The 19,893-nt window shown below is 36.0% G+C and overlaps 1 protein-coding gene across 1 annotated transcript in view; it reads right to left on the bottom strand.

Moving 5' to 3' along the window:
- Positions 1 to 19,324, bottom strand: part of SYDE2 (synapse defective Rho GTPase homolog 2) — a 42,137-nt gene extending 22,813 nt beyond the window's left edge. Inside the window, exons 1-3 of the mRNA XM_077120417.1 lie at positions 18,580 to 19,324; positions 8,257 to 8,946; positions 2,575 to 3,671 (exon numbers count right to left, since the gene is read on the bottom strand). Coding sequence (XP_076976532.1) covers positions 2,575 to 3,671; positions 8,257 to 8,946; positions 18,580 to 19,309 — 2,517 coding nt within the window. The 5' untranslated portion in view covers positions 19,310 to 19,324. The remainder of the gene's footprint in view (positions 1 to 2,574; positions 3,672 to 8,256; positions 8,947 to 18,579) is intronic.
- Positions 19,325 to 19,893: the final 569 nt, after the last annotated feature.

The following is a 19,893-nucleotide window of genomic DNA, read 5'->3' as shown; positions in this document are numbered from 1 at the left end:
AAAGAAAAAAGATATACAGACTCTTCCCCAACTTACATTCAATAGATTTGTTTTTTAATCACTGTAAGTTGTTACACTTTCTAAAATACTAAGTCTTAAGAAGTTCACTATAAATTAACTGATGGGAAACAGACATGGTCTCTGTAAAGAGAAAGTATGCCTGATTAATCCATCAGATTCTTTGAAAGATTAAACTGTCAAGAAAATTAAGAAGACTATGTCACCTATAACTTCCACATAAAAGTCTATGTAGGAAGCCCAATCATCTTGAATTGAAGAAAGAGTTATGGATAAAGAAATTATATCAAGACAGGAACAAAATAGAAACAATAGGAACCACTTTAAAATACTATAAATGAACTAAAGAAAGGAGTACAAATGAAATTTCCAGGTTTGCTTATTGCACTAAGCTTTCCTGAGTCATTAAATAACAAACAGAGTGTACTACAGAAACATTTTACAAGACCTTGTAGGACTCTAGATAAGTGGGGCAGGTAGGTGTCCATATAGAAAAGTAACAACAATAGATACAGGGAAATGTTATCTAAAATATCTGGGATAATAAGCTATTATGTATTAGCTAAGAGATAATAAAGTACCTTAAACTATTTCTAAGAGATGGTAATAAAAGGCGCTGCTACATTCAAGAGGATCAATATAATACAGGAAACCAAGGGATGTACTAGGAAGAAAATTCAAATTTCAAACTGTTATCCAAATTTATGGTGCATTCACATTGGGAATACTGTGTGTTATACCATCTCAAGAAAGACACAGGAGAACTGCAGGGGGTCCAGAATGTGAAACTAAACTATTATACAGAAAGAAAGGAAATGCTACCACAGTATACAAAAATTGATTAGAGTCCTTCTAAAGACTAACTGGTACATGCACACTTAGGTGTCTCAAAATCCCATAATACCAAAATGAAGATATATCTCCTTGAGGGCAGTGCAAGAGTAGTTCAGGGGTAGAATTCTCACCTGCCATGTGGAAGACCCGGGTTCGATTCCCGGACCACGCACCTTCCAAAAAAAAGATATATCCTCCCTTGAACTTGAGGAGGTGAATCTAGAACAACTGTTTAAAATAGTGACTTCAATAGTACATACATTTGGCCTAAAGTTGGATTGGAAATTAAAGGCCTCGATCCCACACAGACAACATAAGGTACACTTGATAGATTCATATATCTGAGTTACAAGAGGTTTCAAAATTTTAGTTGTCCTACCTCTTAGCTTCAGGAAACTATTGCATCTATTTTTATAGATTTAAGCACACAAGGCCCAGAGAGATTATGTAACATGCTAACATTATACAACTAATTAATAATGGAGGAGAAACCAAAACCCAAATCTTCTACATCTCATTGCAAAACTTTGTAACTGGGCGGGCCACGGTGGCTCAGCAGGTAAGAGTGCTTGCCTGCCATGCCCAAGGACCTGGGTTTGATTCCTGGTGCCAGCCCACGTGGAAAAAAAAACCTCTGTAACTTATGCTGTTTCTACAGTTTCTATGTTAAGTTCAAAGTGAGTTATTTTTAATTTTTTTTATACATGAAGAAACCATATTTCAAATTTTGTGATGTTCACCCTCAAAATCTTTTATCTTTTTAATCGATGCTGTAAATTGTGATAGTTTTATAGCAGAAATTATTCAGAACAGGTTTTAGGCTTAATTTATGTCACATAATGAGTATGAACAATTACTCATACCCCAGAACAATACCCTCAGTAAAATGCTGTTCCTCACTCCCATAGTCTGCATGTATTAATGAAAAAGGAAGGCAAGGTGTACTAACTGGCTAACATTTACATATCTCATAACACAAATAGCACCACCTTTTTTGTTTTAATGGTTGGCTTTCTCTTCTTATTTCAAAGGAAAAGAGAATGAGATATGTTCTCATTAATAGGGCCTCGCCTATCTCTCATGCTACCCCAGAGTATAGATAAGCTATACCTTTCAAAGACTGGAAATGATTGAAAAACTTTGGAAATGGACGGTAGTGACAGTTGCACATTGTGAATGTAATGCCACTGAATTCCATACTTAAAAATGGTTAAAATGGCAAAATTTATGCTATATATGTTACCACAATAAAATAATAATTTTTAAAAAAGAGGAAGACCAAGGGAGGATTGGGTATAAGTGCAGGGAGTTAACTTGAGAAGTGAAGCGGGGTTACAGGATTCACTCTTTACTAAAACTTTCTACCACTGGAATGTCAAACCACACAGGAACATTCCTTAAATGAGTCAGTCCTTGCCTACATACTATCAGCTCTGTGTTTTCTTACGTATGCCATCAGAAAGTAATCTTGATGTCTAGGTATCAGACCATGGGGTGTGCATCATGATACAGACTGTGGAACCATCTTGCACACTCTCAATCACTGACAACTTAGATTAAGGTATAAATTATATCCTAAACAACAATAAAAAAAATGAGGAATAAGAATGGGAAAATGTTTTGATTAGATTTTTTACCTTACCTTGAATTCCCCCCCCCCAGACTTACTGTAATTAATTAGTTAATAATAAAAGAGGCAGGAGAGAAACAGTGAAATAATACCTGACAACCTCTCTTTTCAATTTCCATAATACATTTCTGTATCAGGAGTGGCACCATCAATCCTACATTTTCTTTCTCTACAACTTTTCGAATATCAACTCCAAATATTACTGGTTCTCGATTTATATCTAGTCCATGAAGAGAATTCTCCCACTGCTCCATAAGAGTCACTTTCACATAAATAAGACCTCTAGGTTCAAGTTTGACGGCCAATTGATGTGTCTTTGTCACTCTGAATAAGGTGGGGAGAACAACAGTTCCATGACAACACACTCGATTTTTTCTTGGAGTGGGTTCCCAGCTGAATACTACTAGTTTCAAATGCTGTGCATTTTCTATTTCAATGTTGAAAGTGTGGTCCATGTCCAAAAAGGTTGTCCGACAGGTGAGCAAAGCTGTCCTTGCTTTGTTTACCGAGTCTACCTGAATTGCACAAAAGACATCTTTTGAATCTATCCGGGGTGGTTTTAAATCTTCAGCACCATAGAAATGCACACTCATGAGTCCAGATATGTACTGTGAACACTTAGGTTGATCAGAAAAGCTATAATGTCTAAAAGCATCAATGTCTATTTCATTTTTGCTACAACCATTTGGAATTATTTCTTTTCCTTTTCCAAATTTGTTATCAGATCCATGTTTGCTAGATTTAGCTATAAGTTCAGGTGAATCTCCATCACTGAGGTAACCACTTTTGCAGGAATACTTGGAACGCATAAAGGTTTTCTTCTGGTAGCTGTGCTGAGAAGATACACTGGTATCAAGATGGTACCGACTTATAACATTTCTCCTGGCAGCTGTGGTTGTGTTCCCAGAAGGAAGAATGATGGTATGATGAATTTTGTGACAGTTGCATTTAGACAAAGATGGAGTATTATCTGGACTGTTTAGATAATTCAAGGTTCCTTTAACACTCAGCTTTCGGCTAAGTTCTGGTAACCTTTTCATTTTCATAGAAAGTTTCCTCACAGTTCGCGGAGATTTTATTTTATCCGGAAAAGACCAATTAATTGAACCACCTTTTTTCACAGGGTTAGGGGAAGATGGTTCTAGAACTCCCAATTCAGTATTATTTGTAGCAACCAGGATCTCAGGACCTTAAAAGAAAAAAGATATTATGAAGTGATATATTTTGATTCCTAATTTTATTTTGATGCCACACACTTTAAACAAACTCGCACATGGATAGAAAGTCTTCTCTTGTCTCATTTAAAGGGAAAACATGCCATGCTCAAGCAGAATACTAAGGATTTCTAAATGGCTTATAGTGGAAAGAAGAGTCTCCCTGTCCATTCCTCTCTATTCTGAAGATTTTGAGAAAGGGTACTATAGGTTCCTTTTAAACCTTTCTCATTCCAACATACTTCAGCAAGTATATTGTTTTTGTAACCTTAAGCAATGGTTATCAGAGGAAACTAGGAACACTACCTATACTAATATGTTCATTTTACCTACAAATTCTATACTAATATAAAGGTGTTTCTTCAATATTTATAATCCTCTAAAAACTAAATTTTATCCCATAGTAGTACTGATTTTTTAAAAAAAAAAGAAGTTAAAAGTAAATAAATGTATCATTTTGATACCTAACAGCCCTCCTTGTTCTAAAATCCTGCAATAGCATATCATGAAAGATTATATAAAATGAACTCTTAGTCGATCAAAAAAGGTGAATATTGAACGCCATAAATCTAAATGAACAATTTTCAAAAGTCTTAAGACATTTTCTTTCTTGTATTATTTGTATACAATAATTCCCTAGAATCTCAAAAGCTAAATTAGTGGCTTTTCATTTCAATTTCAATATATTAAACAACAGTATAGGTGTAAGTAAGGTATTTAAAAATAATTTTCAATATTCACAAAAAGTAAAGCATCGAAATCCTTCTGATCTTTTCTCCAAGTGAAAATAGCTTTATTCTTTTCTGAATGTCAAAATTCTTTGGGCTTATTGTAAAAAGTTTTTTAAAAGCACGAAACCTCACTACCCAGAGATTAACCATTGTTAATATTCTGGTGAAAATATTATTAAAAGAAGTGCTAATAATACCAGCCAACATTTACTGAGCAACTTAATATATACAGACCTTCATTTACTTCTCACAATGACCCTATGAAATGATACACCTTTAGCACCCCATTCTCCAGAGGAGAAACCACAGGCACAAAACTGTCTAGTCTGGCTAAGATCACAAAGCCAGTAAGTAGCAATACCAGGATTCAAATCCAAGCAAAGGCTTCAGACCCATGCTCTCAAACTACTATACTTTCAGTCTCTCCATTTTTCTAAACATGTTTCCATCCATGCATTTACAATAAATGGATTCTTGAAGACCTTTCCTCAACTCTTATTAAAAAGTTAAAAATAGTCCATTTAACCTTAAACTTTAGCTCTGTTAAAGTTTTATAAGACCTTTTTTAAAAAAGGTATAAGTACAAACTAATCAATTTCCTTTATAAACCTGAACTCATTCTTAGTAAGTTTTCAAACTAATAAAGCAAAATGAAAATATCTTATAAAATCTAACAATATATAAATTTAAACTGTTCATTTAAAGAAAAAATTCTAATATTATTTCACATTTATAAAATTTAAATAATTTTTATACTTTGTCTCACTTTCAGAGGATGATCCCTGCTATTATCAGAAGCTAACCTATATAACACATTTCACAATTAAATAAGAAAAAGCCTTTATTCAGGTCAAAGGTCTACATGAAATGAGCTTTCTTTTAAGTATTAATATACTATTCCACTCTTTATGTGTCCAATGACACAGAAGTGGTTTCTTTATAAAGAAAGGACTATTTTAAGCATGCCTGCTGGGTTTTTATGTAAGCAGTTAATAAGAAATGGGTGATTGATAAAATGGACAAAGCATTCCTTTGTACTGCAAATTCTACTGTTTTACTGGTCTAAAACATTCTGTAGTAATAAGGATCCTGCTTCAGTCTACAAACAATCTACCTTTTTCTGTCACTGCCTAGAAAAGCTATCCAGTATACTAAACTGCTCTAGGTTTTATTAAATTATTAAGGATTTACTAAAACAAAATGCTTTGCTTTTAAAAGATCCAAGAATTAAAATATTACCAAATTCAACAATCACTTAAAATTAAACCACAACAATACTAGTCAAATCACAGGCTGGCTATAAAAACAAAGCACAAAATAAAAATCTTTAAATGATTTATGAAATAGGTTAGAACCACATGAAACCGTATAGTCCCTTCAGCACCTTGAACAGTAACTAGTAATTAGCAGGAGCTCAATATTTATTGAATCAGTGATTGATTAAATGAATGAATGACCCAACCAACCAACTATTAATTATCCTATAATTTATAAACCCTTTAGAAAATACCAATAGTAACCAAGTAGGAATCACAGGTTATAAAGACCCAACAACGATATTAAAAATGGATCCTAACACAGCCTCAAAGATCATGATTATAATCATCGTAACAGCTGTGGAAATAATCTATTAACCCCCAACATTAGAGAGAAGGGCAAATAAATTAAGGCGCATCAGCCCAACTAAATATTATAAAGTTTGAGAAACAATAAAGTTAATCTACATGTAACAGTACAAGATGAAGACAACAGTTGAAAATAGCAGAAAATCAAAAATGGTTCAAGAATACCATAATTGCGACTAGATAAAAGATACCATATACATGTGGAAGTTACTAGGCAAAAAACAAATCCTAATTATGTTGGGACAATTTTTAAAATGTCATTCACCTTTAAAATATTTATAAATCATGAATTAGCTTTCAGAGTCCCTGATCAAAAAATTATTTTGAAACTCAACCGTTCTCTTTGCCAAGTTCTCAACAACTTTCTGCCAATATTGTTGAAGAAAACAGATCACTTTAAGTAACCTTCTTTCTGATCAAACTAAGGAAAAAATATATATATATAAACAAACTGTCTCTGAATATTTTCTTTGGTTAATTTAGGATTGTGCCCATCATATTTTAATGGTATGTTTAATACAGGAATGAGAGGAAGAAAGGAGATATAAATGGCTCCTGTACTGTATTTTTAGTCTTTTTTTAATATCCATTATTCTTCCCCAGTTCACAAGAAAAACTATAGACAATAACTTAAATCAAACCGTGTGTTACTTCATGGACACTGCCGCTCTAATGTTGCTCTTATTTTTATGCCCACTCGCCTTTGCAATGCCATTCCATGCACAGCACTACCTGCAATCCTCCTGCAAGCCATCCCTATCACTTCTCTCTGTATTTCAAACTAGTATTTTACATAGAGTTTATTCCTCTTCCCATCAAGATCACAAAAGAAGCACACATTCACTCGAAACAACAGTGTACAATTACAAATGCACAAAGAGAAAAATGCTTTTAATTATCTCTAATCCTAACACCCAGGACAATAACAACAAAATTTTACATTTTTGGCAGGGCTCTTGGTGTTTTTCAAAACTGTATCATATAGTACACACTGTTTTGTAACTTGCTTTTTTTCTTTTAACAACATTTACTCCATGTTCCTATGTCCCTGAGTTCCAGCAAAGAAGTGAGGAAACTAGGGAAGAGAATGAAATATAAAGGTGAATAAAAAGGCAGATTATCAAGACTGCTACCACTATGGACAAATGGTGTTAAACCTCATGAAAAAATTCTGGGAAACGTACAATATTTGTGACACAATTACTCCACCCAAGGGATGAGGGAGCAGGTACAGTCATATACCAGCCCCTGCCAGTCTGCGGGTGAGGGGCATTCCCAGGCTGCCCTGCTGAGAGACTCCCTGAGACTTCAGGAGTCCCTCAGGAAGAGATGCAGACACTGGAGGTTGGAAGAAGGCTCCCCTCAAATAAGACAACATCTGCTAAACCCCAAATCTTCGACTATTCTGCATCATTTGAAATTCTATGAATTAAATGACTTGAATGAAAATAGAGCTGCTATCTATTTAATTAACATATGATGCTTGCCACTAACACATGCCTTATGCTCTGTCTCCTGGATAGTATGTCTAAGACTAAATTTGAGAAGAAAAAAGTACATTAGAAAATCAAAGGCAAATGAGGAAGAAAAAAGCCATTAGGTTTTTCAACCATATGAAATGCTGTTGAAATAGTTGAATATCGGCAACTTCATATGGTACAACTAAGATGTATCAAACTTCAATTATTTCCTTTTTGAGTTCTACAACTATTGCAGCACATATTTGTAAGGTCTTTACTTCTCCCTCTTATTTCTTTTTCTCTTCTTCCTTTCCTTTGCCCATGACGAAACAGGAAAGGAAATGAGGCAAACTGATGACTACCGGTACACTGAAAATATAACTTCCTCAGCTGTGGCCAGGTCAGGTATGAAAGAATAAATTAATGAAGCAACATAAGATTTACATAATGAATATATCTTTTTTACTACACTCCATGATTTCATTTCTACTAAGAGAAACGTAATTACTGTCTCAAAGGAACAACATACTAAAGCACAATAGATTACAAAACCAAGTCTGTGGTGGGAATAAACCACCAAGTATATAAAAATGTTTATATACCTTTTTCAGTTTACTCAGCGAAAACACAGTCCCTTTTTAAAGAAAAGTATATAAATAGATCTCTTCTAAATTTAGTTTCAGCTACTGCCAGAGAATTGAAAACGGGAAGAAAAAAGCTAAGGTGACATAGGATCATCTTTACCTGCAAGGGAAGATTTCAACATGGGACTGTCCTCCGTCATTATACCTTCTTGAATCTTGTACCCAAGCCTTTGCTTGTACTGCTGCAAGAAATCTGTGGAACAGACAGAATCTACAGGATTCACTTCAGTTGACCACGTGGTCTGAATATCACCTGTGTGTTCTGAAGAGCACAAATCTTCAGGGTGCTGCTCTGCTTTCATCAGGTTACTACGGGGCAATACTCTCAAACTAGTAGCCGGAAACTTCAAAACAGCAGAGTTTACCTCCCCAAATCTGGAGGCAGTGGATATTCCAAGATCATCATCTTCAGGAATGGGGTTGTACCATATTTCTCCTTCATCATCTGCATCATTTTCCTCACTAAAATCTAAAGAACAGTTTCTTGATAATGAAGAGTTCATAGCATTACACATCACATATGGACAATATACTTCAGACGATTTAGGGAAAGTTTGTGATAGTTGATGTTTAGGTAGAGAAACAGGTGAGATGGGTAAATGACTCATATCCTGGCATTTCTTATTTTCTTCTAGATCAAGAGATCTCAGAGTACTCTGATAAAGCCAATTGCGTTTCTTTGAAACAGTGATGCTGTTAAGCGGTTTATGACTACTGAATTCAATATTATCCTTCAGATCTTCAAGTTCTCTTCTCTTCATTGAAGACCCACAGACATTTTCAAATATATCTGTTTCAAAAAAGAAAGGAAAGTAAAATATAATGCCTTGTTCACTAGAAAAGACATGTTACTTCAGACCAGTTATCAGAGTATTACTTTAAAAACAGGAAAAAAGTTGATTAATCACATACAAGGACTAAAATTGAACAAGAAAAATTTTGGATTTTCCATTTAAATATGATTTCTCATTATTAGAATTCAGACAGTATAAGTGTTACAAAAATTCTGAGAAAAACGCACAAATTCTGGGACTGCCTTTATAAAAACTATAGTGCTAACAATGCCTCATCCTAAGCAACACATACTTTTGTAAAAAGCTTCTATAGCGTGCGTTGTACACAATATGACTTAGTGATGCTTAGTAATTTTCAACTATTACAAGGACCAATAAAATACAAATAATATTACACTTTGTTCATATAAAGACTAATGTTAAATAACCTTTCAAAATAGTGGGCCTTACCAGTTATTGAAATTTCAACATAACATTGGTTTCCAAATCATATAGTAGGGTAGCTTCTTATGGAGGGTTTAAGTTCTAACTATCTAGGGCAAAACTAATCAAAATTACTCTTGAAAATTCCTTAAGAAGACCCTAGGTTGAAACCAGGTATATTGTCTCACAGTACACACAGTAGGGCAAAAATAAAAAAATAGTCAAAATTACTTTTGAAAATTCCTTAAGAAGACCCCACATTAGAACCAGGTATATTGTCTCACAGTAAGCACAACACAGCTAGTTCTTCTTCAACCATCAGAGTACTTAAGTTTCTTTGTTTGAGCCCCAGACCAAAGTGGCTTGTCTAATATATTGGGCCATACTGTATCATCCAGTCGTCCATCCACATCTACCTACCTACCTTTGGTTAGAATGCTCACCTTCTATGTGGGACATCCAGGTTCCATTCCTGGACCATGCACTCAAAAATAAATAAATAAAAATAAAAAGGAGGATCACATTAAGAAACTCAAGCTCCTTTCGGGGTGATGCTCAATCATCTATAAATGAATCTGATCTAAAATCTGAATGTTTTTCTCTTTCTTTGAGTGGGCACTGTTAAATTTGCATATTAAAAGCTCATGATGTTGCTACTCCACGGTAATTTTTTTATGTAGTGTTTTTTTGGTTTTTTTTTTTTTGGCTCCAGTAGTCAAACCCAGGTTTCCTGCATGGCAGGTGAGAATTCTACCATGGAGCTATCCTTGCACCACCCCCACTGTAATTTAATCTAAATAAAATAAAATTTCACTTACTCTTTCCCAATTTGAAGGCCTATCCTAATTCTATTCATCTTTCAAATCCAATTCAAAGGCCAACTACTAAACAAAGTCTTCATTCAATCACTATTTCTATGAGAAACTAAATAAAGTTTAGTTTATAATTAGAATCAGTATAGCAGAGTGATTATCAATTGTAGCATTGAGGGACAAACTGCTTAGTTCCTAAACCTAGATCTATCTCTACTAGCTTAACTTTGAAAAGTCACTTAACTGTTCCAAACCTGCTTCCTCAACCTCAAAAGAGGAGAGGATAATAATGACTCTATTTCACATGATGTTCTGAGAAAAAAAAAAATTAATAATGCATATCAAGATGAAATGTTGAGCACATTTCTTAACACATAATAATCACTGGGTAAGTGTTAGACACTATCAACATCATTAATAATGATCAACAATATTACTATTATTATTATCCAGGCACAAATTAAAACAGAAGGAAAATAAGAATGAACAAAATAGTCCATGGCCTTGAGGAGCTCACAGTCCAATCAATAGGCGATATCAAATTCTTAGATAACTACTAAACTGTGACAAAAGACTCTAAAGATAATGTATGCCTAATATTAGTTACAGTTAAGGAGGAAATTTTTTGCACTTCCAAAGAGTTGCATAAAACAGGATTCAATGGCAGTCAATAAGCAAAACATGTAATCTACTATAATACAAGTTCACTGCACATAGAAAATTCAAACAAAAGCACATTTGCGAAAACCCTAAAACCATATCAGGTTTTTAAATTACAATATTACGATCTTAAGCTACTTTGAGTGTGTATATAGTTGATTCACCTAAGTAATACAGCAAGCATGAAATAATGGTCTAACAATTATTCAGAGTGCTAAAACACATTACACTATAAGGAGCTTAATTACAACCAAAAATAACATTCATACATAATCAAGGGATTTAGTAACTTCCCTTCTACTGAAAAAAAAATGCTTTAGAAATGTAAATTTGTCTTTTGGGTTTTGTATCCTAAATATGTACCTGCCCAAGCAGATTAAAAAAAAAACTTTAGTACAAATTGAGTTTCAAGTTCAATTAGCACCAAAGAGACAGGAATCAAACTAGGAATTAGAAGGGAAGGAAGCTCCCAAGAATTCCTACTATGCTAGGCATTTGCTTACTCAAGAAAGATTTAAAATGAGTGCCTATTATATGCCAAGCATGAGACGTGAAGCAGTTAGCAAGCCCCTACACTCATTTAATCCCGCAACAATCTTCTCAGACAGGTATAATTATCTCCTTGAGCCTAAAAGAATATGAGGAATATTTTGAGGTGCTAGCCCTGGGATTCAATATTAAATGTGACTAGCCCATAAACTCTTGCTCCCACTCCTACCCCCACACAATGCTACCCACTAACAGTAGGGGAGTAGGTGCCCCTCTCTGAATATGGAGATAATGTCAGTCCAGTTTATTGGGTTATGGTTATAATGATTAAATGAGACAATGTTCAAAAAGACCTTGAAAACTCCAAAGTTAATCAGTTAAGACAAGTAACTTGCCTAGGAATATCAAGTTAGTAAATGGAAGAGGCAACATTCAAAAAAAATTCTGCACACTCTAAAGTTTGTAGTAGTATATCTGGACTGCTACCGCTGAGGGATATCCATCTCCACCCCTCAGGATTTAACATATAAACATAAAACAGCTATTCAATAAATACCTTGAATTGATTTAGTTTAATTAAATCAATTGAGGGATTAATTTAATCAGTTAATTAACTAATGAAAACCTGAAGATTTCTTCATGAGTCTTTCTTTTGTTCTGTTTCCTTTACAAGTAATTAAAAATTGAAATTCAACACATACTCAAGAATCACTGGGGCTGTGAATTCTTAATGATCACATCTTTATGCCAAGTGTGCTGAAATCTAAATCTATTTCACATATTATTTAATAGCATTTCAGATTTCCACAGGGTATTATATATAATTGTAATCCAATTATAAATTTGAATTAAAAAATACATAATTAACTCAGGTGGCTATGAACCACATCTGATTTTATCTTTTTCTCAAAAGCCCTCTCATGACATCCAGATTTTATATAGCCAGACACATTATTTTACATCCTAATGGAGTCTTTTGACATAAACTACAAATGATTCTTTAAACACGCTTCTACTTGTACTACATTCCAAGGAACTGAAATGAGAAAAATAAAGCTACTAGCATCCCCTATTTAAGCAGGTTGATGCTTCTTGATATAAGCATTTAATGAGTGAAGAATATTAAAAAGAATAATTATACTTGTAAGACACACTGCAACTATTTTTAATAAAACTACAAACTACAAAAACTTGAAAACATATAGTTTGATTGATACTGATGAATGTTTCAAAATAACATGATGCTGAAGTTTAAATTTACAGATGACATGAATTATAATTTCTGGTAAAGGCCAGATTTATTCAGTTCTTAAAATTTAATATAAGCAGGGCAGGCAGAGGTGGCTCAGTGGCAGAGTTCTTGTCTGCCATGCTAGAGACCCGGGTTTGTTTCCCGGTGCCTGCCCATGTAAAAAAAAAAAAAAAAGAGTAAATAAATAAAATAAAATTTAATTTAAGCAACACATTATCCAGGGCAGCAAACTGTACTTGGGCATTTATTTATAAGTGACTCAAAAGATTTCATTTTTATCTCAATTAATTAAATGGAAATGGAAAGCACTTTGCAATCTTCCTTTCCCTTCCCTTTTATGCTAAAATTAATGTTTAACCCTATTAGCATAAATTTTGAAGTTACCTTTAGCCTCAGATTACATATATATGTTGAAAGGAGGCACCAGTAAAAATATAAAAATAAGTGTGCAATGTTGCAGGGAAAAAAAACCTTATTCTCTTACAACTACAACTATAATTTTCAGATTTTAATTAAAGTCCTTTAAAAATCTGTAAGAGAACGCAAAGGTAGCAATTAAAGTTTTTCATCATTTAAAAATTTCTACTTCATAAACTGTTGCTTTTGCTTATTTCTCTTAAAAACACCTAAATAAAAGTATTCATTTGAATACATATTAAAGTCCTGAACAAATACAAGCAGCCCTGCTTACCGAGTCAAGCCTGCCAGCCCAAATGAGATATTCAAAATAAACTTAAGCCTTAGGTTTACATACATGTGTGTGAGCCGGTGTGTGCGTGCGTGTGTGTGTGTGTGTACCTTTATCTTTCCCAGATGAATCTAAAGGAGGGTGGAGAAGGAAAAGGAAAAAAGCACTTTTTCTATCTTGTAATTTTCCCCTTTCTTACCAGCAATAAAAACCCTTGAAGAAAAAAAGCTGCATGCTTGCTTTTGGGACAAGAAAGCAGAAAAGAAAACTTTGAGACTGTGTAGGTCCACAAAAGAAATCAGGAGTAGGAAGGGAAAGAAGCACAAAAGAAAAGATGGCCAGAATGAATAGGTGCCCAGGAGGGGTTTACTCTGGCTCAATTTCCAATGCTCCTCAAGGCAGTACTCCTCAATTCTTCAGATCTTTGAGTTCTTCATTCAGAATCCTAATGATCTGGCGCAAGGCTGCATTCTCACAAAGCTTGCTTGCCTTGATAACAATAGCTAACTAAATGCCAGGGACAGTGCCAAATGCTTTAAGCGGATTATCTTTTTTTCATCCTTATAGCAACCTTAGGAAATACATACTATCATTATCTCCATTTTACAAATGGAGAACGTGAGGACTGAGGCTTGCAAGCTTGAGTAACATGTCCAAGGTCACAAGCAAGGTAAATGGTGGTGTCTGATCAGAAACGCGGACAATCTGTCTCCAAAGACTGTGTTCTGTTAACCACTATAATATATGGCCTCCTCTCTTGAAGATTCCAAAATCTCACCATTATTTATTGGTGCGAGATGAGGTCAACATGAAGGAACTAATTTTATTTATAAGTGGTAAGTATAAATTCATTTATATAAAAGTGAAGCAGAAGGAGATTAAGTGCTTTGTTCTAATGGCAGTTAATTTAAGTATCAAGTATCAAAATAAAGTAGAATGTGTTTTCAAAACTACAACAAATATTATCAAGATGGTGAGTGACACTGCCCTCTCCCCTATGTGGGACATGACTCCCAGTGGTATAAATCTCCCTGGCAACATGAGACCTGACTCTCAGATATGAGCTGGGACCATCATGGGATTGAGAAAGGCTTCTTGACCAAAAAGGGGAAGAGAAAAAGGAGACAAAGTCTCAGTGGCTGAGAGATTTCAGGGTCAAGAGGTTATCCTGGAGGTTATTCTTATGCATTATATAGATATCCCTTTTTAGTTTATGATGTAATACAGTGGCTGGAGAGGAGTACCTGAGACTGTAATACCGTGTTCCAGTAACCCTGATTCCTGAAGACGACTGCATAATACATAGCTTTTTCAATGTGACCATGTGACTATGAAAACTTTGTGTCTGAAGTTCCTTTACCCAGGGTATGGACAGATGAGTTTAAAAACAAAAAAGGATAAAAAATAAAAAAATAATAGAGGGAGATAAAGGGTAAAAACTGGGTAGACTGAAATATTGGTGGTCAATGAGAGGGAAGGGTAAGGAGTATGGGGTGTATGAATTCTTTTTTTTCCTTTTTCTTTCTTTTTCTGGGGTGATGCAAATGTTCTAAAAATGATCGTGGTGAAGAATACACAACTATGTGATATACTGCGAGCCACTGATTGTATAATATGAGTGGACTGTATGTACGTGAGGGGACATGACAACTCTAGAACCTCACTACTCAAAATGAGGTCCACCAAACAGCAGCATAGGCATTAGAGTTTGTTAAAATGTAGACCCCATACTTTTGAGTCTGCATTTTAACAAGATCTCCAGGGAATTCATATGTATATAAAATTTGAAAAACACTGCTCTAGAACTATGAAACACACTTTGAGTGGCAAAGATCTAGAAAGTAGCCTTAGTGATTCTCAAAACATAAATACTACATATTTCTTGGGAATCACTGATCTAGAAATGTAGGACATTTAAATCAACACAACTATTTTCTGCTGAATTTGTAGTTTTCAAAAGTTTTCCAGCTACCAGCAACTCCAATGTTCTATGGCACTCTTCCAAAAAAAAAAAGCAACTGCACTTGCTACTTGCTTTTAAGGCCATAATGGCAGAATTTCTCAGAGAGGGTTTAAATTTAGAAGACAGTAAAAAATTATATGCCTAAGAGGATCAATGCATAAAAGGATTTGCTGAAAAATACAAAAATATAATGTAGCTCACAAAGATGAGAAATGAGAGCTATAAATACTTGAGGAAAAGACAAGAAATGGGAATCTATATCTAAGTGTCAAGTTCACTTTAAGATAAAAGCATAAGATCATATTAGTTAATTAATACTAGTTTAAAAGAATGTCTAAAAATTTTAGACAAAAAATAAAAATTACATGCCCCCAAGTTTTTCTTTCACAGATCATGGAACAGAAAAAGTGGTCAGAATAGGCCAATTACTTTTTAAAGCAATAAAATGCCAAAATAGCTCAATCTGATGTTTAGATTTCTGAATATTATATGTTAATTAAAACTCATTTATAAAAACTTACAATGAAGTATAGTTGGAAAACAGATTAAAATTCTTTCATAATCCTAAAGCTTGTAGAAACTTGACAATGTTTACTATGTATAATGACTTTGAATTTCTTAAATAATTGTCTCAATTAAGAACAAATTAGCCAGTCTGTGAATACTAAATATCTAACTGCATCACACCACTGACATTACAATGTCCTAAAAGTTTCAGTGGTTCTTAGAAGCCAGAAATCAATTTGTCACATGGTCTCAAAATTTTTCAAAATACCTATGTAGATTAATTATCTCTATTCTGTTATTCAGTTATTCTGCATTGTAAATTCTAAATATAATTTTATATTGGAAGAAAATATTTCCATGGATAACACTTTAAAGAAAAAGTGATATAAACCTTTTAGTCTATTTAACATCTTTATATAATCAAGATTGTACAGCTTTATCTGGACTGTCCAGTTAATTTTTTTTAGAAAATGTGTCTTAAAAGTAGAATCCAAGTAATAACAGTTTGAATTTACTAAGTAAACGCTTAAAGATATAGGTTTAAAATGGAATCAGCTATTTGATTTAAAAAAAATGTCTTAAAATTTTTTCTAGGATTCCCCTGTTTACTGTCACTTTGAGCAAGTTACTCATCTCTCTACACTTTATTGAAATTCCACCCATATCCTCAATCCAAGCAATTTAGTAGAATTAATTGGATCAAGCTTCTGGAAAACTTTACAATCTCTCTGACCTCATATAAAGGGGCTTTGGAGTCAGAGAGACGGGAGTGTGAATCCAGACTCCACAATAGATTAGCTGAGTGACCTTGCGCATACACACTATTTAACCTCTCTGTTGCTCAATGTTTATTGTTGTTATTGTTAAATGACAATTGTCATATCTCCATTTGGGGATATATAGAGTATATGAGAACTATAGAAAGTATCCAGTATTATCTAAATGAGTTCAAATAAACTTCATGAAAAATAGTTTAAAGATACAAACTCTTCATATCTATATTAGACACGTAAACATCATACAGACTATTTTCATCTTTCCTAAAAGATAAATAAGTGACTTAAAAGGAAATAATACCCTAAACAGTTGTTTTAACCAGAGTTTATGGTACCTCTTATTTAGATTTCCTGCAAAATATCTAAAATATTTCACATATTTAATTCTAATGCGTCATTTTAGTTTCAAGTTAGCTTTGTTAGTTCCACTGGTTTCCCAATAGAAAAACCAACTAATTCATTCCTATATTTATTATTACTTTTTAAATCTTTGAATATTTACACTACAACAGAGCACATTACAACCATCAGCTGGTAAATATTTCAATTTTGTAACAAAAGGTAAAAAACATCTGACTACAGTTTTATACAGATTTTTGTATTGGCTGAAATTTTACTATCATACAAAGTGTTAACTGAACCTTGAAAGATACTGTGGGAAATAAAATCTAATAAATGATTACTATTACTTTACTCCTAGAAATGAGTTTAGTATAAAGTATACCTCTTTTTACAAAGAATGTACATTCTACTATCCTTTCATTCAAGTAAACTGGAATACTTAAATTTGAGGGAAAGGTTTGACAGCTGTGTATCAGAGATTTATACTTTCAAAATATTTTCAAGCTTGCACGCACTTTAATTCTTTACTTTACATACAAACAAAATGAATCATTTGATTTGTCTTCATTGTGTGACCAGAAGGTTTTTGAACTTTGTTTCTCCCCATTGTTTTGTTTTTATTGGTTAAATAAAGTTAATGTGTATCAACCCAATCCTGTAAGATTTGTAACTCTTACCAGAGAAACGGCCAAGTACTTTGAATGCTTTACAGCATTTACTATTTTAAAAATCATTACTGATATATGTCTTTATGCTCACTAAAAGTCTAAAGTCTTTTGTACTGTTGTTCAAATGACCATTTTACTTCTGGCTCAGTTTAGAAGTATTACAGTTGTTTAAGAAAAGTATTTTTGCTATTTACAACATAATTAAGAGATTTCTAGAACTGATAGCTTAGACTTACAGTGAAAATTTAAAATCATGCATATAAATGTTCTAAGAAATGATCATGGTGCTGAATATACAACTATGTCATGATATTGTGAGTTATTGATTATATACCAAGAATGGACTGATCATATGGTAAGAATGTTCATGTTTGTATGTTGTTATGTTCAAAAATAAAATTTTTTTTTAAATCATGCATATACAAACTAGGGAGCTAAAGCCTATTATAAGAAAAGATATGCCTTTTAAAATTAATTTACTTCGAACATAATGAGGATTTCCTCAGTTTACAAATTAACTGATCACACTTTCTTAAACAGTTCATGAAAGATATCTTTCTTTTGATTAAAATACTAAAAATTTTACTGATGAGAGCTTTTGGGGTATATTTTGGGTTGTGTGTCTGTCTGTCTGTCTGTCTCTGCTGCCACTACTCCATAAAAGTCTATGGATATCCCTAGGGCTACAGAGAATAAAAACCAAGGCAGCACCACCCATCTTTAAACCTACTAAAGTGTGGTAAACTTAATCTTTACTCATAGCTGTGCTTAGAAGCAGACAAACTGATTCTCTGAGAAGTGAGGTGGTAAAAAAATAAACCAGGTTCCTCATACCACTATCTTTAAAAAAAAAAAAAAAAAGGCAAAACGAGTGAAGGCAGCACACTAAATAACTGCGAAGTGGCTTTAAGCTACCACTTACATGACGCTTATTTTGCCACGGTCACGTTCCTGTCTGCAAAAACATTACCATTCTTCGATCTTAAGACTCAAGCCGAGTTGGTAAACACTGAGGCTCGCAGTGCCAGCATTTTGGTTAAATACCCTACCTGTCAGCGTAATTCTTTGGTCTCGAGGCACCGCGAGGGCTTGGCTTTCATGCACTTTCAAAGCGCCGAGATTTGGAGATGCCTGTGCTGCTGTGACTTTGGAGGGTGTCCCACGGGCGCGACCCTTTATTCCCAGAGACAGCAGGCGTCCTTTGTACATCCACTTCTGCAGCTTCTTGACTGTCACCGCGGGCGGCCTGAGAAAGGGAAGCCCCTCCTGGCCGTCACCTTTGCTGCGTATCACAGACGACCCCGCAGGATCCCCGAAAGGGCGGCGGGAGTCCCCGGCGCGGCGAGGCAGGAGGCCCACCGGCACCGCGACCCGAGCGCTGCCCCCGCTCCAGTTGTCCATCCCGCCTCCACGTGGCGGGGGTGCGTCGCGGTCCCCGTGCGCGCCGCACCTGATCCAGCTGTCGCTCGGCCACCGCTGGAAGGAAGGAGGCTTGACACCCACTAGGAGGCTCTCGAGGCTCCTGCTATAGCACAGCCGCATTCGAGGAGTCCGCGAGCGGCTTCCCCCTGCCTCCCTTAGAAGCGATCCTGGCGGGGACACCTGTTGCCGAGGGCGGTCGCCGCTTGCCCACTCCCAGACTCGGGGGCAGGCTCGGCGGTCCGCTGAGCCGCTGGGGGAAGGCGGCTGGCCCGGAGCACTGGCTCTCGCCAAGGAGCACGGATCAGGCAAACCCCCGCCGCCTCGCTGCGCGCCCGAGTCAGGGGGCAGGTCGTGCATGGCCTGGATCAGCAGATAATAGGCCTCTCGCAACTGGGTCCGCAGCCTGCCCGTCTCCAGGCGGCCGCCCTCCGCCCCCGGGGAGGAGCCCGCCGCTGGGGAAGGCGGGGGCCGCCGCTCCGCCTCCGCCCCCTCAACCTCGGGTGCGGGCTGGAAGCCTCGGGGCAGGTTCTCGTAGTAGTCGGCGTCGGCGTCGTTGTTCTCTTCTTCTCCACTGCTCTCCGAGCTTGGCGGGGCGTTCAGAGAGGAGGCGCGGGTGAACTCACTGCCCGAAGGAGCGTTCTCCTTCCCGCCGCGCGGCCGAGGTCCCAGCGCCCACGATTGCGCCAGGTGCCCTCCGGGGACCTGCGCCTCGGGTCCCCACCGCTGAGCCGAGGGCGGGGGCTGCTCCGGGCTCGGCGTAGCTCCCCCGGAGTCTCCCTCGGCAGACGAGGCAGCCGCCACCGTAGCTACAGCAGCCGCCCGGAGCCCGAGCCCCCCGGCGCCGCGGGGACCCCGCCTACCCCGGAGCCTGGACAGCGTTCTCCTCAGAGGGTCCGCCATGCCCTCCACCTCAGCAGCCAGGCTCGCCCTCGCCGTGGGGA

The sequence above is a fragment of the Tamandua tetradactyla genome, chromosome 11 (assembly GCF_023851605.1).
Source record: "Tamandua tetradactyla isolate mTamTet1 chromosome 11, mTamTet1.pri, whole genome shotgun sequence".
NCBI classification, from domain to species: Eukaryota; Metazoa; Chordata; class Mammalia; order Pilosa; family Myrmecophagidae; genus Tamandua; species Tamandua tetradactyla.
The sequence above is the reverse complement of the archived record's forward strand: the minus strand, read 5'-3'. Positions and strand labels throughout refer to the sequence as shown.